We start from the raw sequence: 22,992 nt of genomic DNA, 5'->3' as shown, positions 1-22,992 counted from the left end.
TAATTGCATTAAAACTACAGTATTTACAAATTGGATGGTCTCTGCACCCAGGTCTCAAGGCTTCCTGTTGACGTCAGAGGCAGCGCTCTCCCCTCCCAGAACCCCAACTCTGTTCACTAGGCCTCACTTCCCCACAGCCGCCTCCCAATCTGCTGCCCCAAGCAGGATCCTGAACCTGGGGGAGCAAGGGGGGAGCAGCAGCAGGACCCCTCAAGGAAGCGCAAGGCTGACCATGCAAATGTCACCTCCTCTGCCCAGACGCTGTCTTTTGGAACCGGGAGACTGAACTTCCACCTGCAAATCTTGCTCTCTGCCAAGCTTGGCTGGAGGCCAAGCAGTTTAGCCATTGCTTGGGCTGGATGCTGTCAGAATCAGACCCACACAGGCCCATCTGGTCCAGCCTCCTCTCCTCACAGTGGCCTAATACCCCTGAGAACCCAGGAATCCAGAGAGACTGCCTCTGGACCTGGAGGTTCTGTGTGGATGAGCCTGTCTTCTGGATCAGGCCAAAGGAGACCCATCTAGTGCAGCCCCCTGCTCTCACAGTTGCCTGTGGAAAACCTCCAAGGGAGATCCCAGCACAGGAGCAGCTCTCCTGTCCTGCGGCCCTCGACATCCCTCTCCTCCTCCTCCTCCTCCTCCATGAATTTGCCCAGTCCACTTAAAGCCATTGCTGCCTCCTGGGGGAGGGAGTTCCTCATGTGAATTTTGTGCTGCGTCAGGAAGTTCTACCAAGCCAGATTTGGACTCTCATCTTCCCTCCCTCCCCACCACCTTAAAGCTTTGCTTCACACCCCGCCTGCTGAAGAGTTATGGAGAGCAACAAATCAGCCTTAACAGAACAACCTGGATCTGCCAGCATGTGGGAGTCGGGGGGGGGGCCCTCTGGGGCTCCCAGTCACCTGCTCTCCAACTTACCTGAACGGTGCACAGGAAGGTCAGCCAGATGAGGAAGACGGTGGTCAGGGGAGAGGTGCTCCTGCAAGAAAGAGAAGGAAATACTCTAACGAGGGCTATTGCCAGCTTCATTAATGGCTGATCCTGAAATGTTGGATCCCCTCCGAACTGGTGCCAATGTTTTGTGCTAGTTTTGTGCCGTGAACCCCTCATTTTGTGCCACCGCCCCAGCTGAGTAATTGACACTCAAAGCAGAGAGGGGGGTAGGAATACCCCAAAACCCAACATTGTCTGATTGAAGCTTCTATGGTCCAGAAATCAGGGGAAGGAGAGAGACAGACAGACAGACAGACGGATGGACAGGTCAAGTTGGTGGCCATTGCTACCGCTTGTGGCAGGGAGTTCCACAATTTAACGAAAAAGTCTTCCTTTTCTCTGTCCCAAATCTTCCAACCCTCAGCTCTGTTGGATGTCCACGATTTCTAGCAGGAGGGGAGAGAGAGGAAAACTTTCCTCCTGCCACTCTCCCCATTCCAGGCATCATTTTATAACCTCCTACCCGGTCACATCTGCCTCATTTTTTCTTGAAACTCAAAGTCTCAAACACTTCAGCCTTTCTTCATTGGCTTAACTGCAGCCTCAGTTTGCAGAGGGTTCCCCCATGGCCAGGGGACCTCTGAGCATGTGCAGAGGGCCTTTCCCCTTATGGTTCCCCCCCAAAAAATCAGTCCCCTGGGCAAGGAGAGGAGAACAACAAGCTGCCTGTTCTGGACACCACCTGACGCTGCCAGATTTATTTATTCTGACATTTCGATCCTGTGGGTGGATGAGAGGGTGAGAGGCAGCAGCGATAAGGGGCTCACGTGCCCTGGAAAAAGAATAGGGGGGGAGAGAGGGAGGGGTCCCCTCGGAGGGTGTCAGTTGCATCCAGGGCCTACAGAAAATAATGCAGAAGAGAGGAAATGGGGTGGGGGGGGAGGGAGAGAGAGAGAGAGAGAGAGAGAGAGAGAGAGAGAGAGAGAGAGAGAGAGTTTTCCTCCCTCTCTCTAAACACTACACCGCCTGGGCAGCCAACAAATGTGGAAGATTCGGGGCAGAGAAAAGGAAGGCTTTCTCGGTTGAAGTGTGGAACTCCCTCCCACAGGAGGCAGCAGTGGCCACCGGCCTGGACAGCTTTAAAAGAGGGAGGAAAGGGCTATGGATTTCTACTGGCCAGGATGGCTCTGCTCTGCCTCAACAGATGGAGGCAGCGGTGCTTCTGAATCTCAGTTGCCGGAACCCCCAGGAGGGGAGATGGTTGCTCTTGCACTCAGCTCCTGCTTGTGGGTGTCCCAGAAGAGGTCTCTAGTTGGCCACTGTGAGACAGGATGCTGGGCTAGACAGGGGTGGGGGGGTGGCTTTGGCCTGATCCAGCAGCCAGGGCCTTTGTATGCCCTCATGGAACCTCCAGGCTCTGAGGCAGTCTATCTGGATCCCTAGTTTCTTAGGGGTATTTGGAGCCCGCGAGAGGAGGATGGTGGGCTGGGTGGGCCCCCTTGGGCCTGATCCAGCAGCCAGGCTCCCCTTATGTTCTCAATCAAAGTGGGGAAAAGAAAACCCAGACTCTCCGGAGACAAGGGAGAATCAAGGGCACAGGCGGGCAGAACGCCAGGGGTTCCCCCGCCCACCCTGCATGAGCCGTGAGTCACCCGGAGCCATATGTGGGAGTAGAATCATAGAATCGCAGAATCCTAGAGTTGGTAGGGAGCCCCAGCAATCATCCAGCCCAACCCCATGCAATGCAGGAATCTCGGCTAAAGCATCCAGGACAGATGGCCATCCGACCTCTGCTTAAAATCTCCAAGGAAGGAGAGTCCCCAACCCCAAGGAGAACTGTTCCACTGTCAGACAGCTCTTAGTGACATGAAAGTTTTTCCTGATGTTGAGACGGAATCTCCTTTCTTGCAACTTGAAACCATTGATTCGAAAAATAATTATTGACATTGATTCAGGACTGGAAACCTCTTATGGACTTTTTGCATGAAAGAGAAAACGAACCTGCAATATTGTGACTTAAAGATTCTAAAAATACTGATTATAGGAGATAGGAAGTTTGGATGTTAAGGAGTGAATACTGCACAGGGGTACCTCAGGTTAAGAACTTAATTCGTTCTGGAGGTCCATTATTAACCTGAAACTGTTCTTAACCTGAGGTACCACTTTAGCTAATGGGGCCTCCCGCTGTCGCTGTGCTGCCAGAGCACAATTTCTGTTCTCATCCTGAAGCAAAGTTCTTAACCCGAGGTACTATTTCTGGGTTAGCAGAGTCCGTAACCTGAAGCGTCTGTAACCCGAAGCGTCTGTAACCAGAGGTACCACTATACTATGCTTAGGTGCAGGACAAAAAACTGGAAGTCTTTATCTTTCTTTATTTCCCCCTCTTCTTTCTCTCCTCTTTTTTAAAAAAAATCTCCCTGGATTGGTTCTTTTTTAGATAAAGTATGTAATGTATTACATACTTAGAGTCCCATGGACTGCAAGAAGAACAAACCTCTCCATTCTGAAGGAAATCAGCCCTTAGTGCAGATCCTGAAGCTGAGGCTCCAATACTTTGGCCACCTCATGAGAAGAGAAGACTCCCTGGAAAAGACCCTGATGTTGGGAAAGATGGAGGGCACAAGGAGAAGGGGACGACAGAGGACAAGATGGTTGGACAAAGACTTCCGGTCGGTGCCAGCGCTTAATGGCGGTCCTATCTCCGAGCTCCGGAGAAGGACTGCTTCGCAAGTTCGGGTCTTACCCGCTACGGCAAGCGGGGGACCCCTAAAATCCCAGGCGCTGAAGCCTGAGAACAAGGAGACTCGGTGGGCACCTTTGCGCCCCCCGGTACCGTGAAAGAGCCTTTTTAAAGGCTACGGATCGACATCGGGAGTGAGCGCGGTGCTGAGAGTCGCTACCCAGCCTGCGAAGTGAAGCCGCGTCGCCATAAGCGGAGAGCGCCGATTCCTTCCTGAAAAGAAATTCGGACTGATTCCCCGTGAGTAAGAACTGAAAAATAACTGGGACTTTTCTTAATTTTAAAATTGGGCTAAAAACGGGGGAGATTTAAACAAAGGAAGTCTGCCTCCCCCCGACCGCATGAAAGTGAAAGCAACGGAGCTCTAAACCTGCATCCGTTTAAATTCATCCTTTGATCAGCTAAACCGGACATTTAAACCTTTGATCTCCCCTCTAGCAAGCAGGGCAGAGGGGAGGCGAATTTGACCATTAACTGCATGACTTATTTGAAGGAAAAAACCTCTGCTATCTCATCTACTTGAAAGTCTGAAACGGTCTGCCTTCTTAGTACATTGAGCTGACTTTTCCCTGTGAAGTGACACCTTGATACAAAGTTTCCACAGTGCCTGACTTTTGTACATTTTAAGAAGAAACAGTATAAACAGTATACTGGGCAACTGTGGCAATTGGAAGCTATAAGACTTTAGTAACATTGATTTTGACTGGGTTAATCTCCTTTCTTTCTACATCTTGGATGGTCTCCTTTGTTCATGTATTTTGAAATTTCCTTCTATGGCCATTTTGATTTGCTCCCTCTAGAGGATAAAGTGAAGTCCAGCACGGCCTAAGACAGTGGAATTTTCCAAGGGAGAATAAATCCCGTGGGAATTGACCTTGACATGAGTGGGCCACAAGAAGAGATAACTACAAGAGCCAAGACCAAGCAACAACAACAGCAACAGCTGCAGCTGCAACAAGCAAAGAGAAGAGGTTCGATCTTAGGCGTAACAGCCGGACTAGCTGGAACAACAGGACAGGACAAAGGAGCAGCCGTTTCTATGGAAGCTGTGACAGAAGCTTTGCTTAAGATAAACCAGACTCTGGAGTCTTTGACAAAACAGACTTCAGAGAACACACAAAAATTAACAGAAATATCAACAAGATTAAACCAGAATACAGAATCTATAAATAAATTGGTCGAGGAAAATGCCACCACGCGTCAAATTGCCGAAGAGGCCAAAGCCACAGCTGGAGAGACGCAGGAGAAATTAGAGCCACTTGCCAAGAAGGTCTATGAGCATGATGCAACCTTGGCCTTGTGGGAGTTACAGAGGAAAGAGAGAAATTTAAAATTAAGACTGATTCCGGAGAATGAAAGTGACAACCTTGTGGAATATTTGACACGGGAGTTTGCGGATTGCTGGGACCTGGAGGAAGACGATTTTAAAATCACAACTGCCTTTAGACTCGGCAAAAAGCAAGATAGAAAGACACCAAGAGATTGTTTGATCACACTCAGATCTAAGGAGGAAAGAGATAAAATTTTAGGACTACACTTTGGAAAAGCACTCCAAATTGGAAATTCAGCAGTACAGATCTTTAAAGACATACCAAAATATATCTTGGACTTAAGAAACTTCTACAAGGATTTGGTGCTTTTGTTAAAGAAAAATCAGATCCGCTTCAGGTGGGAATTCCCACAAGGACTGTCATTCGACTACAAGGCAAAGAAAGTGAAAATAAAGACAATTCAAGATAAAGACAAATTTCTGGCAAGATATCAGGAGGACCTACAGAAGGGGACTGTGGATGTACTTGCAGAACAGAGGAGAGCACTGGATATCCTGAATCTCTCGTTTGGACAAAAACCACCACCGTCAGAAGAAGAGCAACAACTTGGAGCTGTTGGAGGAGCCTTAAGAAAATAACAAGATGGCTCTGCAATTCCTTAGTTGGAATTGTAATGGACTGAATGGGCCTTTGAAGAGAAGACAAGTATTTCACATTTTGAACAGAGAACAATTGGATTTGATATGTTTACAAGAAACTCACATAACTAGAGCCCACAGGAGATTACTCACAAATAAAAGGTTAGGACAAGAATTTGTCTCATCAGACAAAGTTAAGAAGAGGGGAGTGGTAATATATGTGAAGGAGAAATGGGCTCCAAAAATGATATTCAAAGATGAACAAGGGAGATATCTGGCTGTGGAGATACAAGTACAAGGAGAAAAACTTTTAGTTGTTGGAATTTATGCACCAAATGAAGGCAAATCTGACTTCTTTAAGGGACTTCATGAAACTTTGACGGACTATCTGGATTATAATATGATAATCATGGGAGACATGAATGGCGTGGTCTCCACTAATATGGACAAGGCACAAAGACTAACAGTCACTAAAGAAGGGAGACTCCCCAAGACTTTTTTCGAAATGACAGAAAACATGGACTTGATAGACATTTGGAGAACAAGGAACCCTCTGGAGAGAGAGGGAACCTTCTTCTCCCAAGCAATGATGACCTGGACCAGAATTGACCAAATCTGGGTTACTAGTGGACTGGCTCCAAAGATTAAGAAAGTGGAAATCTGCCCAAAAACTTGCTCCGACCATAACGCCGTGAAGATGGAGATGAAACTCACAATAACCGGTCAATTTAGATGGAGAATGAATGACACCCTCTTTCGAGATAAGGAGATTCTCACGAAGGCCCAAAAGACCTTAAAAGACTATTTTGAAATAAATTTGAGGACTGACGTGGAGAAAAGAGTGATCTGGGACGCAAGTAAAGCTGTTATGAGAGGATTTTTGATTCAACAAAATTCAATAAAGAGGAAAAAACAAAATGAGAAAAAAGAGAAGATCTTGGAAATGATAAAGGAAGGAGAGAGGAAATTAAGAACAAAACCAAAGTCTCAGGACATTTTAAGAGAGATTAAGTTATATCAAACTCAATATATGGAACTGATGAACCAAGAGATTGAATGGAAGATAAAGCAAATGAAACAAAAGACTTTTGAATCAGCAAATAAATGCGGTAAACTTTTGGCATGGCAATTGAAGAAAAGGCAGAAACTAAATACAGTTACAAGCCTAGAGGTGGATGGAAAGAACATATCTAAACCCAATGAAATTAGAAATTGCTTTTTAAGTTATTTCAAAAAACTCTACACCCAAGGCCCGCAAAATGAAGAAGATATAGACAAATTCCTTGGAAGATATGGATTACAAAATATCTCTCAGCAAAGTAAGATGGACTTGAACCAGAGAATCTCAGAACAAGAGGTAGAGGCTGCCATTCAGAATATGCAATTGGGCAAATCTCCGGGACCAGATGGACTGACTTCTAGATACTACAAATCGTTGAAGGAATGGTTGACTCAACCATTAAGAGAAGTTTGTAATGAGATCCTTGAAGGAAAAAGGGCGCCTGAATCGTGGAAAGAGGCATATATCTCACTCATACCAAAGTCAGAGACTGAAAAGACCCAACTCAAGAACTACCGCCCGATATCACTCCTTAATGTGGATTACAAAATTTTTGCAGACATTTTGGCAAAAAGATTTAAAAGAGTTTTGATGGAGAAGATTCATAAAGACCAAGCAGGCTTTCTCCCTAAAAGACACCTAGCGGACAATGTAAGGAATGTAATAGACATTTTGGAAAAGCTGGAGGTGAATATAAACACTAAAGCAGTATTGATCTTTGTGGACGCGGAGAAAGCCTTTGATAATATCTCTTGGAGTTTTATGAGGAAGAATCTTCATGGGATGGGGGTAGGCCAGGGTTTTGAGAATGGTATGGCTGCAATATATTCCGAACAAAAAGCTAAGCTGATTGTAAATAATGTTGTGACTGAGGAACTTAAGATAGAAAAAGGAACTCGGCAGGGGTGCCCAATTTCCCCATTACTTTTCATTTCGGTTCTGGAGGTGTTGCTGAATATGATAAGAAATGACCAGCAGGTCAAAGGTGTGCAGGTCGGAGCTAAACACTACAAGTTAAGAGCGTATGCAGATGACCTAGTATTGACTTTGCAAGAGCCAAACACTAGTACGAAAAGGGTTTTAGAAATAATTCAACAATTTGGCCAGGTGGCTGGATTTAAGTTGAATAAGCAAAAAACTAAAGTCTTAGGGAAAAACCTAACAGATATGGAAAAGGAGAAGTTTCAGGAGGAAACAGGTTTGACAGTGGTTAAGAAAGTCAAATACCTAGGGGTTTATTTAACACCTAAGAATGTTAATTTGTATAAGGATAATTATGAAAAATGTTGGTCAGAGATTAAAAAAGATCTGGAAATATGGTCAAATTTGAAACTGTCAATGTTAGGCCGAATTGCAGTAATTAAAATGAATGTATTGCCTAGAATGTTATTTTTGTTTCAGACCTTGCAGATTCTTGATAAGATGGAATGTTTTAAGAGGTGGCACAAAGACATTTCGAAATTTGTCTGGCAGGGCAAAAAGCCCCGAATTAAACTCAAAATACTGACTGACGCTAAAGAAAGAGGGGGTTTTGCCCTGCCGGACCTAAAATTGTATTATGAGGCAGCAGCGTTTTGCTGGCTGAAAGAATGGATGCTCCTCGAGAATACAGACATCTTGGATCTGGAAGGCTTTAATAATGCTTTTGGTTGGCATGCATATCTTTGGTATGACAAGGTTAACAGTACCTTTAAAAATCACATTGTTAGAAAAGCATTATTTAATGTCTGGATAAGATACAAAGACTTATTGGAAAATAAAACCCCTAGATGGGTGTCACCAGTGGAGGCTAAAGCAGTGAAGAAACTCAATATGGAGGTCGGATGGCCGAAGTATTGGGAAATTTTAGAACAGGATGGAGACAAGGTTAAACTACAAAGTCAGGAGAAATTGAAGCACAAAGTAGAAAATTGGTTTCAATATCGCCAAATAATGGAAATTTTTAAACAGGATAGGAAAATCGGTTTCCAAGTGGAGAAATCAAAACTAGAGACCGAATTGCTAGAACCCAATACTAAGAATTTATCTAGAATGTATAACTTGCTGTTGAAATGGAACACACAGGATGAAACAGTTAAATCTGCTATGATTAAGTGGGCGCAGGATGTTGGACACAACATTATGTCAGATGACTGGGAATGGTTATGGAACACCGGTATCAAATTTACGGCATGTAATGCCTTAAAGGAAAACATTATGAAAATGGTATACAGGTGGTACATGACCCCAGTCAAGCTGGCAAAAATCTATCATTTGCCCGATAATAAATGTTGGAAATGTAAAGAGACTGAAGGTACTTTTTACCACCTTTGGTGGACATGCCCGAAGATAAAGGCCTTCTGGGAAATGATCTATAATGAAATGAAAAAGGTACTTAAATGTACATTTTCCAAAAAACCAGAGGCCTTTCTCTTGGGCATTGTCGGCCAATTGGTGACAAAGAAAGATAGAAATTTCTTTATGTATGCCACAACAGCAGCAAGAATACTCATCGCAAAGTATTGGAAGACACAAGATTTACCTACTCTGGAAGAATGGCAGATGAAAGTGATGGACTATATGACACTGGCTGAGATGACAGGCAGAATCCGTGACCAACGTAAAGAGATGGTGGAAGAAGAATGGAAAAAATTTAAGAGCTATCTTAAGGACTACTACAAACTCAACGAATGTTAAAATGTTGTGGTTGCTAGAAGTAACAGGGTACAGGGATACAAGGTTAGATAATAAAGGAGGACTAAGATGACAGAGATTAGAAAGTAACAACTGGGAGTTGCTAGTTCAAAAATGGACACTGGGATGCAGAGAGGGGGGGTATGGGGAAGTCCAAGAAAAGAGGTTTATGAAAATATCTTTGAAAGTATTTTGTATGTTTGTTTTGTTTTGTGTTTGTTTGTCCTTTTTAAAAAAAATGCTGTAAAACCAATAAAAATTTATTAAAAAAAAAAAAAAAAAACAAGATGGTTGGACAATGTTCTCGAAGCTACCAGCATGAGTTTGACCAAACTGTGGGAGGCAGTGGAAGACAGGAGGGCCTGGCGTGCTCTGGTCCAGGGGGTAACAAAGAGTTGGACACGACTAAACGACTAAACAACAATAAAAACACATAATGTATTATAAAAAGATATTTTGTGATGGGTATGATTTTTTGCATATTTTTAGACAAGTATCAACAAAAATACTATTAAAGAAAAAACAATTAAAAAGGAAGTGCTGGGACTGGGCCACCAGTTCCTGGAATGGCTCCCTGCAAGTTGAGCCACGCTATCATTCCCCTGGTATGAACAAAACAGGAGAAGTGGATATCAAAGCCGTGGTCCCCTTCCTGCTGTGTGAGGACAGAAGCCCCAGCCCTGCCTCACATCCCTTCCTATGCAGGGCAGAGCGAGCGCTTGTGAGATGCTCCCCCTTCTTTCCAGGCCTTCAGGGCAGGAGCAATTCTTGGGTTGGGATAGATGACCCTTGGATCCCTTCCAACACTACATTTATTTGATTCTACAGGGCAGGGACAGGCGCTCCCTTTCTGAGCACCTGGAGCTGCCAGACGGCACTTAAAGCTGCCTGACGCTTGCATGCCTCAAAAACGCCGGAGGCAGCAAACAGGGGCGGGGAAACATAAACAAGATTTAAGGGGCATCACATGAAGTTCTGGCGCAGCAGGAGCGAAGCCAGACTCGCTTCCCATTCTCCTGCCTAAGCCTGGGGGGAGCAGCAGCTCTGCTGGAGCCAGCAAAGCTCAGCTTTGGCCCTCTGAGCATTCACAGAGTGGCTTTTCCTCAGCCTATTCTCCAATGTCTGATAGTCCTACATGGCCCTAACAGCCACCCAGCCACCAGGCCTCCTTCTCTCTTAAATTGAGAAAGTGCAGCTCACAGGAACTCCCTGGGCATGGAATCATAGAAGCATAGATTTGGAAAAGACCCCAAGGGTCATCAAGTCCAGCCCCCTGCAATGCAGGAATCTCAGCTCAAGCCTCTATCACAGAGGGAGGGTCATTCAACCTCTGCTTTAAAAGCTCCAAGGATGAAGAGTCCACCACCTCCCAAGGAAGACCGTTCCACTCTTTAATAGCTCTTACTTTCAGAAAGTTCTTCCTGTTGTTTAGTCAGAATCTCCTTTCTTGTCACTTGAAGCCATGGGTTCGAGTCCTGCCCTCCAGAGCAGGAGGAAACAACCTTGTTCCTTCTTCCAGTGGCAGCCCTTGAGATATTTGAAGATGGCTCTCCTATCTCCTCTCAGTCTCCTCTTTCCAAGACTAAACTCCTTCAACCGTTCCTCATCACACTTGGTTTCCAGACCCTTGATCACCTTGGGCCCCCTCTTCTGCACGCCTTCCAGCTTGTCAATACCCTCAGGGTCCCATCCAACTCTATGATTCTATGATTCTGTTAAGGGCTGCAAATCCAGCACAGAAGTCCAGAATCCTAACGGGGGTGGGGGTGGGGGGGGGTGAGGTGGAGGGTGTCCAGTTGTCTTTGTTTGCCTGTAAGCAGCTTAGGAACAGGGCAAAATGCAAGTAAATAACGTCAATGAGAAGTCAGAGAACAGGGCAGCCTGCAAAACACAGAGCTGGCTGAAGCTCTGTATTGTCTACACTGGCCGGCAGCCAGCAGCGGCTCTCCAAGGTTTCAGGCTCAGGGGTCTCTCCTAACTGGAGAGGCCAGCGGGGATTAAACTAGGGACCCACAGGAGAGGTTGAAGTCAGGCACCCAAGGGAGATCCCTAAAACGTCGCCCCCCAAAAGTCTGGGGAGATACATGCGTTGGCGCTTGCGATGGCCTCGGTGTGCCTTTTCCACCCCACAACTCCGGGAACGGCAGCCTGTCTGCGACCCCCCTCCCCACAGCACCTTAGCCGAGCCATTCCGGCCCGAGCCTCAGTTTCCCCCATCTCCAGCGCGCCCCGCCGATTAGCCCCACTCACCCGGCGCCGTCGGCAGCGGCGCGCTCCTGGCCCGCGGGCCTCCCCATCCCGCCCGCGGCCGCGGCTCCTCTTCTCCCGCCTCTGCGTCCCGGGACCTTTGTGGAAAGGGGGCGCCCGGGCGCGCCCGAGGGCCAGGCGGCGGGAGCGAGCGGGTCCCCCGCGCCGAGACGCATCCTTCCTGCGCCGCTTCGTCGGCTGCTGGGGAGCGGGGCCCGGCGGGGCTTGGACGGCGTCCCGGGGAGGGAGGAGAGAGGGAAGGAGGGGGACCCGCCGTCCTCGGGTTCCTGAACATGTCAAATTCCCCCTCCAGCAACGGGGATCTTTTTAGGCAGGCAAGAAGGGGGCGGGGGGGGCGGAATTGAGGGCTCTGAACCCTCTTAACCGGGCGGAACCCATTCCAAGAGCATGACCAGCTCAGCCCACGCGCGACACCCCTCCAATCTTGCCCCTTTTTATTGGAGGCGCAAACTTTGATTAGGGTCGCAAAGGGTGAATTTCTAGGGGGTGAGAGAGAGGATTAATATTAACCCCCTCGGTCTCCGGCCTCATTTTCCAGGCCGCCTGCCAAACCCGCGGCGGGGAGGGCCAGGCTATAAATAAATGCGCCCTCTTGGGGGGAGGTGTCCAAAAAGCAGAGAAGGGGGGCAGGTAATGGAGGGGGCAGGACGGTGGGAAGTCGGGGGTCCGGTCTCCCCATGGCAGCGTGGCATAGTGGTTAGAGTGTCGAACTAGGAGCTGGGGGAGACCAGAGTTCAAATCCCCATTCGGTCATGAAGCTCACTCGGTGTGACCTCGGGGCCAGTCCCTGCCTAGCCTACTTCACAGGGTTGTTGTGGAGGTTAAATGAGGAGTCGGGGGAACCATGTGAGCTACCTTGAGCTCCTTGGAGAAAAAGAGGAGATCTAATTGTAACAAAAATGAGTCATATTATTATTATTATTATTGCTTTATGCATGGCATATCTAATCAATAGCAATCAAAAGAACCATTAAAGTTAGAACATAATGAGAATATAATGACTTGAGTAAAAAATGGGTTTTGTATCATTCTGCCCCACCTATGGGGGCACTTAGATACTGTACATTGGATGGGGCACTTTGTTACAAAGCATAAATTGTATTTGCAAAAATTTAATGGAAAAAAACACATTTTTTATTGTGAGATATCATAATCAGCCTTACAATTTGTTCCTTAAAATCTAAATTACGTATCAAAACTAACAGTGTTTCACACATATCATAGACTTTATGGCAGGTTTTCTTAACAAAACATCAAAACTTATATTAATCTTTCCTCAAACACCTATGCATTAAAAAAAAAACAATTTTGGAAAAACTTTAAAAAGTATAAGAACTCACATTAGGTAGTCAAAAAATAGTAATTTAAACAAAATGCTTATAAAAATAAGATAATTACTTAACGTTTAGCGTCTATTGCACATTATATCCATTGAAGTCAATAGAAAAAGTATGAAGAGATGGTGTTCGAGATGTGCCCTTTGAGAAATTTGGTTTTGGCAACTGCAAAACAACATCCTTGAAATCAACGCATGCCTTATTTTCTACAACGGGGAAGACAAACATACAAAATCCTGTTACAGGTAGGTAGCCATGTTGGTCTGCCGTAGTCAAAACAAAATAAAAAAATTCCTTCCAGTAGCACCTTAAAAAGGTAAAGGGACCCCTGACCATTAGGTCCAGTCGTGACCGACTCTGGGGTTGCGGCGCTCATCTCGCTTTACTGGCCGAGAGAGCCGGCGTACAGCTTCCGGGTCATGTGGCCAGCATGACCAAGCCTCTTCTGGCAAACCGGAGCAGCGCACAGAAACACCGTTTACTTTCCCGCCAGAGCGGTACCTATTTATCTACTTGCACTTTGACATGCTTTCAAACTGCTAGGTTGGCAGGAGCAGGGACCGAGCAACGGGAGCTCACCCCGTCGCGGGGATTCGAACCGCCGACCTTCTGATCAGCAAGTCCTAGGCTCTGTGGTTTAACCCACAGCGCCACCCATGCCGCACCACAAAGTGTGCATGTACACGAAAGCTCATACCAATAACAAACTTAGCTGGTCTCTAAGATGCTACTGGAAGGATTTTTTTTTTCTTTCGAATGCTGTACAAGATCCATAGGCGCCGACACCATGGGGCTTGAGGGGGCCCGAGCCCCCTCAAAAATTCGTTTGGGGGGGCTCTGCCCCCCAATAATCTCTGGCGCCCCTCCAGCAGAGCGCCATCGCCGCCCCTCCCCCAGCCCAAAATGCACAGGGTCGGGCTGCATGCCTCCTGCCCTCCCTCCCGAGCAAAAGCTCCACCCAATTTCCTTCGGAGCTGATTAATAGGAGCAGCACGCTCTCCCCTATTCGCTCACGAGGAGGCGGACCACTTTATTTGCATATTCATGAGCTTATTTATTATTCATGAGCTTTCCCGGGCCCCCCCAATATTTTTTATAAGTCCGCGTCCCTGACAAGATCCTGATTTCCCCCCCTGAGATATGACACTTAATTATTGGTCATATTATATTTAGAAACAACAGTTTTTTTCTTTTCAGATTTAATAAGTAGGAAAGCTCCAGCATTATATTTTCAGGATTGGGAACATCAAAATTTACACTAGCAGGGCACTTTTATACATATCAATGTGCCCTGTGTCTTAGTGTATCAAAGTACCCCAACGGACATTTTCAAAAAACTGAACATTATTAATAAAACCACTGAACTTATTTAAAAATCATGTGTAATCCTGATTACTGAGTGGAATAACTTACCTTTGGTATTTTTAAATCTTAACTAAACGACGTAAAAGAACGTTGGAGCACTTTTACATTTCACGTAACTTTTTAGTTGGCTGCGCTAAAAACACACCTACTCTCGTCAAACGCCAACAGTTAACTGGCTGTACTCACACATGTATAGACACGTTTTAGTGATGTAACGACACAAATAACATTTCTCGAAATTGAAATCTTGTTGGTGTATCAATGTGCCCCGCCTCCGCCCTGTTTATTAATTAATTGCCAGCCCTTCTCCCTAAAGTCCCAGGATGGGTTGCAACCATCAGAGCGCCATGTTTGTAAAACGTTTATTCAAGTTTATTATTAATTATAGTTAGGTGCTACCTTTATTGTCTTCCAAGGCTCTCAGGTGTATGTGGCTCTCCTCCCTCACAACAACCCTGTACGGTAGGCCAGGCTAAGCGATGAGGACTGACTCCAAGGTCACCCCAGGAGCTTCAGGGCGAACCCTGCTCTCTCTCAGGTCCTAGGCCAGGCCGGGCCACTAACTACTAGGCCACACCGGCACCTGACAATCACAGAAAGAAGGCGGGTCCTAAAAAGACACCTCTCAGGTGCACGCGAACCCCCCTCCCCTCCCAGGCGAACTTCTGGCGGAGGTTTGGGCGCAGATCCACTCCGTACATTTAAAGCATATGACGTCTCCCCCCCCCGCTCCCAAAGAATCCTGGGACCCGTAGTTTGCTAAGGACACTGGGAACTTTAGTTCTGCAAGGGGTGGGGGGTTCTTTGGGGGGAAGCCCTGCGCGCTGGAGGTTTCTTCCAGGAAGGGGAACTCCGTTTGATTTCAAAGTTTCCCGAAGCTTCTTGGCCAAAGGCCCGCGGCGGGAGAGTTCGAGTTGGTCTCTGTTGTTGAACTCCCGTCTTTTCCTTTCCTCTCCTCTCCGGAAGGGCGAGACACCCGTCCATCGGAGGGAGACCAGCGGGGAATCTGGACCCCTTCCTCCCCTTGGCAGTCAGAGCAGCTCGAGACAGAAATCCAACAGGTCAAGCCACCTCGGTAAGCTGCGGAGGGCGCACCGAGCACCTGGATTTCTTGCTGCTCTTAAGGTGAAGGCAGCACCCCCGACTGCGGACCAGAAAGACCCAGAAGTGGACGAGGCATTGGGGAAGAAGGGGCTGATCCCGGAGGGCAGTCTCCACTCCGCCCAGCCTTGAAGGTCCAGAGGACCACAAGGGCGTGCCGGATCGTTGTTCCCCATCGTCTGGTACTCACACAGGTAGACTGCCCCGGGCATGGAGGTTCTGCTGCCACAGCGGACCTCCGCGTGGCGAGCCCTGCCATTGGATCGGGCAAAGGGGGAACCCCCCAAGCAAGAGCCGTGCGCAAGGGCAGCTCCCCCCCCCCCGCCCCGCGGCTGCTCTCCAGAAGCATCTCTGCCTGGGCGCTAGAAGCCCTCGGGAGCCTACTCCCCTTCCGTGAGTCCGTCTAATCCTCTTGGAAAGGCACCCAAGTGCGGGAGGGCGGCAGCGTCTCCAAATTTGGTTCCCACCGAGAACCGAAAAGTGCGTCACTCTGCAGCCCATTGACTTTGTTTTGGAAAAGGCTCCCGCTGAGACAGCTTCCAATTTTTTTTTATATATTTTGCCCCAGGCTCAGGACAGAGAAAGAAAGAGAGAGAGAGAGAGAGAGCGCACTTCTGTTTTCCAGAGAAGTCTTGGATGCTGTCCTTTGGCACATGCAGCAGTAGAGGGGGGGAGAGATGGACAGCAGGCACCCCGCCGTTTGCAGATGGACACTCTCTGTCTCTCTCTCTTTTGGGGTGGGGCGCTCTGGGGAGCACGGAACAAAGAACATTTAAGGGCACGTAGGCTGTCTGTCGCCGAGCAGGCAAGAAATGCAGCCTTAAAAGCCCTTGCAGGACATGTGCGGGGTTTTTTTAAAAAGTAAAAATAAAAATCAATCAAGGACCAGGCAGACAGAGGTGGAATTGCAACCGCACCCCTGTCCTTTGGCTGTGCTTTGTGCCACCTGGGTTCAGGCAGGCTCTGCCCTGTTCCTAAAAGCATAGGATTGTTGAGTTGGAAGGGATCCCAAGGGTCATCTAGCCCAACCTGCCCCCCTTCCGCGCAATGCAGGAGTCACAGCTAAAGAAGAATCAAATGGCAGAGTTGGGTTACTGGCTTCTCTCAGACAGTTTGGCAAATGGGTTTGTGAGGTTCTTATTTTTATTATGCATTTTGAGTTTTTTATGTATTGTGATTTTATGATGTGAACCGCTCTGAGTTCTATGGGTATCTGGCAGTATACAATTTTTAACAATAACAATGATAATAATAATAATAATACAAAAAGAGGAACCCCCCTCAGAATTGGCATGCCGTCAGCTCCTGAAGATACACAAACACACCTGTGTAGAAGCCAGCAGTCACCTGAGCTGAACTTCTTCTGGTTTTATTGTTTTAACTGGGTGTTCTTTTTTTAAAAAAAAGTTCTTGCTGTCAGAGAGTCCTTCTTGGTATTGAGTTGGAATCTCCTTCCTCATAGCTTGAAGCCATTGGATTGGGTCCTACCCTCTGGAGCAGGAGGGAACAAGCTTGCTGCCCCTTCCCTGTGACAGCCCTTAAGATATTTTAAGATGGCTCTCCTATCTTCTCTCAGTCTAGGCTAAACATACACAGGTCCTTCAACCATTCCTCATCAGGCTTGCTTTCCAAACCCTCGATCGTCTTGGTTGCCCTCCTCTGCACACCTTTCAGCTTGTCTACATCCTTCCTAAATTGTGGTGCCCAGAATTGGAAATAGGATTCCAGGTGTAGTCTGACCAAGGCAGAATAGAGTGGGACTTGACTTCCCTTGATCTGGACACTAGACTTCTGTTGACTAGCACTAGCTTTTTTTGCTGCTGCATCACACTGTTCACTCATGTTGAGATTGTGGTCCACTAAGACCCCTCGATCCTTTTCACATGTCCTGCTAGTAAGCCAGGTGTCCCACATCCTATATTTGTGCATCTGGTTCTTCCAGCCTAAGTGCAGGAGCCTTACATTTGTCCCTATTGAAACACATTTTGTTAGCTTCGGCCCAGTTCTCCAATCTGTTATGGTCATTTTGAATCCTGATTTTGTCTTCAGCAGCATTAGCTCCCCTTCCCAGTTTGGTGTCTGCAGATGACACCAAATGAGAGAGAAGGAAGAGGAGGAGAAGGAGAAAAAGGTGAAAGAAAATACTTGTTTTATAGTAGATAGGTAGCCGTGTTGGTCTGCCATAGTCAAAATAAAAAAATTCCTTCCAGTAGCACCTTAAAGACCAACTAAGTTAGTTCTTGGTATGAGCTTTCGTGTGCATGCACACTTCTTCAGATCTGAAGAAGTGTGCATGCACACGAAAGCTCATACCAAGAACTAACTTAGTTGGTCTTTAAGGTGCTACTGGAAGGAATTTTTTTACTTGTTTTATAGTTGTTAATTTCCTAGCAGCCATTTCAGCACCTAAATAGCATATAAATCCTTTTGTCTTAGCCTCTGTGTGCTTCCACGTGATGCTTTCCTGGGTTACTCAGGCGCTGCACATGTTTGCATAGTTCATTCAGGGCCTACACATGTCCCTCATCAAAATGCCATCCCATATAATTCCCACCATTTAAGGCAGACTCTCTGTTTCCATGGAAAATCCTGTAAGTTGAGAAAACAAAAACAAGACACACACACACCCAGTGCAAAAAGCAACCCCAGATTATTCTTATTTTGGCACTCTATCTGTGTGTGATAAGGGGGTGGCATTTTGATGAGGACAATATTGTCCACACTGGGGGGGGGGGAGCTCTGCCTGCCTGAGCAGGGATGAATTGGCCCCGAAGGGCCATGTGGAGGAGCCCCCGATGATCCCAAAGCAAGGTTTCCCCATTGCAGGTTTCCTTTCCTGATCAGCTTTGAGGAACATCATGTCCTGAGTCAGGACATGAGCTATGTAGCTCAGTGTTGCCCACACAGGCTGGCAGAGGCTCCCTATAGGGCTTTCCAGGCTCAAGGCTCTTCCTTCCTTTCCCAGTCCTGAGAGAATCATGGAATCGTAGCGTTGGAAGGGACCTGGACAAATAGGAGAGGAGACAAGAGATAGGAGAGCCCTCTTCCAGTACACCCCGGAAATGATCTCTTTCAGCTTCTGCCTTCTGGAAGAAGGTCCAGGGTTATAAAGACTAGGACTAGCCGCCTGAGAAACAGTTTCTATCTAAATGTGATTTTGGTTTTAAACACAGTGTAAGGAGTCTCTATGGGAGTGTATTGTATTTTGAAATTTGGGGTATCAGTTTTTTTAGGGGGCTAACCAGGTTGGGATAGCTGGGATAGCAGGCTTGTTGGTTTTGAATGTCTTATGTAGATTTCCCCCCTCCAATTTCATTGTTCTGTATGGGACAATGACAATAAAGATTATCGTATCGTATCATAGCATGAGCACAGCCTGACTCACAGGGAGATGTGGCCTCCTCCGCTTCCTCTCCCCTTTTCTCCCTGGGGGTGTGCCTGAAAAACATCACCAAAGCAAGGGCTGGCAGGCAGAGGGGGGAGCTGGGAGCATCCTGGTTGGATGCCAGTCCCAGGAGGGAGGGCAGAAACTTGACAGAACAGCTGCCAGGTGAGATAACAGCCCCTGCCTTGCAATAAGAGGGATGAAAGGGAGCTGGGGGGGGGGGCTGATGGCAGCTCCTCGCCTTCACCTGCCTCTGCCAGTTCAGGTGTCCCAGCCAGTCTGTGAGGCATGAACTGTCCTGGGGGCAACCCCACCGTGATGTTGTGCTGGGGGGGCCTTGTTAGAGCAAGGAAACATCTGGCGAACTGCTCTTCTTACCAAACCTAACGAAGAGGGAGCCCATGGCAGATGGAAGGCACCCGAGAACACAGAATTCATAGAGAGAGATTTTTCTTTCCATGGCTGTGTGGCCGGCCTCTTTTTGCAAACACATTTAATTTATGTTGCTTTTAACATGCTAGTTTGTCATAGAATCATAGAATGGTGGAGTTAGGAGGGACCCCGAGGGTCATCTAGTCCAGCTCCCTGCAATGCAGGAATCTTCGCTAAAGCCTCCAGGACAGAGGGCCACCCAACCTCTGCTTTAAAACCTGCAAGGAAGGAGAGTCTGTGAACCGCTTTGAGTGGCTTTTAATTTTTCTCGTGCTATATTCTTTAAGTTCTCATGCTGTAAGAGAAGAACTCCCCTCCCTCCACTTTCTCTGGGCCATGCATAGAATTGCAGAGGAGGAAGGCACCCCCAGGGTCATCTAGTCCAACCCCTTGCAGGGTGGAATCTCAACACGTTGCCTCTCCCCTGCCTTTTCTCTAAGCTAAGGGGGTGCTGGAACTTTTCCTCCTGGGGGCATCTCTCCATCCCCTTGATCATTTTGGGTGACCCATTTTTTAACCTTCCCCCACCTTCACATCTCCTTTTTGACAGGAGGTGACCAGAACGGCACACCATCTTCCAATGGACTATTAGTATAACGGCATCTTGTGACTGCCAGTTCTATTTCTAAGGACCTTCTCTTTCTCTCCCTCTTTTTTTCATGCTGACGGAAGGAGAATCCAGCTCTGCGGACAAGTCACGTTTTCGAGTGCAAAATGCTTCCTTGGCAGTAATTTATGATGACTGCAGGCCACAGGGTGTGGGTTTTTGCCTTCTTTGGTTTGGCCAGTGGGGGGGGCAGTGTGTGCGTCCACGATGAGAGACGTGGTCTCTGTGCATGTTGGACATGTGCAGACGCCCAGGCTCTCCGTCGGGGTGGCGGTACACCTCACAGCTGCCTCGTACCTTGAACTGCCACCCAGGGCTCACACTTCCTATGACCCTCCTTGGGGGCTGTGGCTGGGTGGGGAAGAGGCCTCCCTTCCCAAACAGCTGTGGGGAGGAGGGGGCTGCTTTGGCCACCATCCAGAGCTGCAGGGCTCAGTCCCAGCTGTGGTGACATCAGTTCCTGGAGGGGAAACACTCAGGAGAAAGGGGGGCAGACCCACACCTTTTGCCTCTCCTGGGAAGCCTTTGAGCTGCACCCTGTTCAATCAGGCTCCTCCAAGCCCTCAAATGCCTGCATCAATTCACAGGGGGACAATTCCTCCCCTCCTAAAATCCTTCCAGATGTTTTGCAGATGCAGCAGGAGGGATAGATTTGTGGGAAGCCGGCATCCAGGCAGCGAGTTGGAAGGGAACCCCCAGGGTCATCTAGCCTAACCCCCCACAATGTGGGAATCGCAGCTAAAGAACTGCAGAATGGCAGGGTTGGGAGGGTCCCCTGAGGGTCATTTAGCTCAACCCACTGCAATGTGGGACTCAGAGAGGCTCACCAGGGGACCAAAGGGTATGTGTGTTTGTGTAGTGTAGGAATGAACACACACCACTTGCAGAACTGCTCTCTCGGCGCTGAAACTACGGAAACAGCTGCAGCCATGATGGGCTCTCCAAAAGGAGGACATTTTGCAGAGATGGTTGGAAGCGATCAAGCAGGCAGTCTTGAGGGCCCTGCCAGGCCCCTGAAAGGAAACACAAACAATACATTTAGTTTTGGGCAAGTAATAATAGGGTCATAGCATTGGAAGGTACCCTGAGGGGCATCTAGTCTCACCCCCTGCCAAGGCAGGAATCACAGCTGAAGAATGGGTCAGGGAGGGGGAATTTCCCCTTTGGAAAACCCACAACTGCTCATCAGGGACAGCGCTGGGCCCGGTGGGGTAGTTTCCTATGGCTTTCTTCTCCTATAGGATGCTCAGTGCTAGAGATGGAATCACACCTTGTTGTGCTGGATGGGACCCCCAGCCCCCTGCAAGGCAGGAAGACCAGCTAAGGAATCCCTGGCAGTTGGCCATCCGACCTCCACTGAAAAACCTCCGGTGGGTAACAGAATCATAGAATTGCAGGGTTTGAAGTACTTCCAAGGCTCATCTAGTCTAGCCTCGTGCAATGAATCATAGAATCATAGAATTGGAAGAGACCACAAGGGCCATCGAGTCCAACCCCCTGCCAAGCAGGAAACACCATCAGAGCACTCCTGACATATGGTTGTCAAGCCTCTGCTTAAAGAAATCCAAAGTAGGAGACTCCACCACACTCCTTGGCAGCAAATTCCACTGTCGAACAGCTCTTACTGTCAGGAAGTTCTTCCTAATGTTTAGGTGGAATCTTCTTTCTTGTAGTTTGGATCCATTGCTCCGTGTCCGCTTCTCTGGAGCAGCAGAAAACAACCTTTCTCCCTCCTCCATGTGACATCCTTTTATATATTTGAACATGGCTATCATATCACCCCTTAACCTCCTCTTCTCCAGGCTAAACATGCCCAGCTCCCTTAGCCGTTCCTCATAAGGCATCGTTTCCAGGCCTTTGACCATTTTGGTTGCCCTCCTCTGGACACGTTCCAGTTTGTCAGTGTCCTTCTTGAACTGTGGTGCCCAGAACTGGACACAGTACTCCAGGTGAGGTCTGACCAGAGCAGAATACAGTGGCACTATTACTTCCCTTGATCTAGATGCTATACTCCTATTGATGCAGCCCAGAATTGCATTGGCTTTTTTAGCTGCTGCGTCACACTGTTGGCTCATGTCACGTTTGTGGTCAACCAAGACTCCTAGATCCTTTTCACATGTACTGCTCTCAAGCCAGGTGTCCCCCATCTTGTATTTGTGCCTCTCAATTTTTTTGCCCAAGTGCAATACTTTACATTTCTCCCTGTTAAAATTCATCTTGTTTGTTTTGGCCCAGTTCTCTAATCTGTCAAGGTCGTTTTAAAGTGTGATCCTGTCCTCTGGGGTGTTAGCCACCCCTCCCAGTTTGGGGTCATCTGCAAATTTGATCAGGATGCCCTTGAGTCCATCATCCAAGTCGTTGATAAAGATGTTAAATAAGACCGGGCCCAAGACAGAACCCTGTGGCACCCCACTAGTCACTCTTCTCCAGGATGAAGAGGAACCATTGATGAGCGCCCTTTGGGTTCGGTCAGTCAGCCAGTTACAAATCCACTGAGTGGTAGCAGAGTCAAGACCGCATTTTACCAGCTTCTTTACAAGAATATCATGGGGCACCTTGTCAAATGCCTTGCTGAAATCAAGGTAGGCTACATCCACTGCGTTCCCTTCATCTACCAGGCTTTTAATTCTGTCAAAAAACGAGATCAGGTTAGTCTGACATGACTTATTTTTCAGAAATCCATGCTGACTATTGGTGATCACAGCATTCCTTTCTAGGTGCTCACAGACTGTTTGCTTAATGATCTGCTCCAGAATCTTCTCTGGTATTGATGTCAGACTGACTGGGCGGTAATTATTTGGGTCCTCTCTTTTCCCCTTTTTGAAAATAGGGACAACATTTGCCCTCCTCCAGTCTGCCGGGACTTCGCCTGTTCTCCAGGAATTCTCAAAGATGACTGCCAGTGGTTCTGAGATCACATCTGCCAGTTCTTTTAATACTCTTGGATGCAGTTCATCTGGCGCTGGAGACTTGAATACATCTAAACTAGCCAAGTATTCTTGTACTATCTCCTTAGTTATTCTGGGCTGTGTTTCCTTTGCTGAATCATTTGCTCCAAATTCTTCAGGTCGGGCATTGTTTTCTTTATCGGAGAAGACTGAGGCAAAGAAGGCATTGAGGAGTTCAGCCCTTTCTGTGTCCCCTGTTTGCATTTCACCATCTTCTCCTCTGAGTGACCCCAC

The 22,992-nt window shown here is 47.6% G+C and overlaps 1 protein-coding gene across 6 annotated transcripts in view; it reads right to left on the bottom strand.

The window, feature by feature from the left end:
* ADAMTSL5 (ADAMTS like 5) overlaps positions 1-21,056 on the bottom strand; it is a 44,825-nt gene extending 23,769 nt beyond the window's left edge. Inside the window, exons 1-2 of one of the 6 annotated variants that reach the window (XM_081177795.1) lie at positions 20,689-21,056; positions 919-979 (exon numbers count right to left, since the gene is read on the bottom strand). In XM_081177795.1, the coding sequence (XP_081033921.1) occupies positions 919-979; positions 20,689-20,741 (114 nt within the window). In that variant the 5' untranslated portion in view covers positions 20,742-21,056. Of the gene's footprint in view, positions 1-918; positions 980-3,427; positions 3,529-10,720; positions 11,059-11,565; positions 11,754-15,576; positions 17,543-20,688 lie in introns of those variants that run through there. The other 5 variants (XM_081177793.1, XM_081177794.1, XM_081177798.1 and 2 more) reach the window with 5 other exon arrangements.
* Positions 21,057-22,992: the final 1,936 nt, after the last annotated feature.

Source organism: Podarcis bocagei, assembly GCF_964188305.1.
Source record: "Podarcis bocagei genome assembly, chromosome: 18".
Lineage (NCBI taxonomy): Eukaryota > Metazoa > Chordata > Lepidosauria > Squamata > Lacertidae > Podarcis > Podarcis bocagei.
This window is presented reverse-complemented; position numbering and strand designations above follow the sequence as displayed.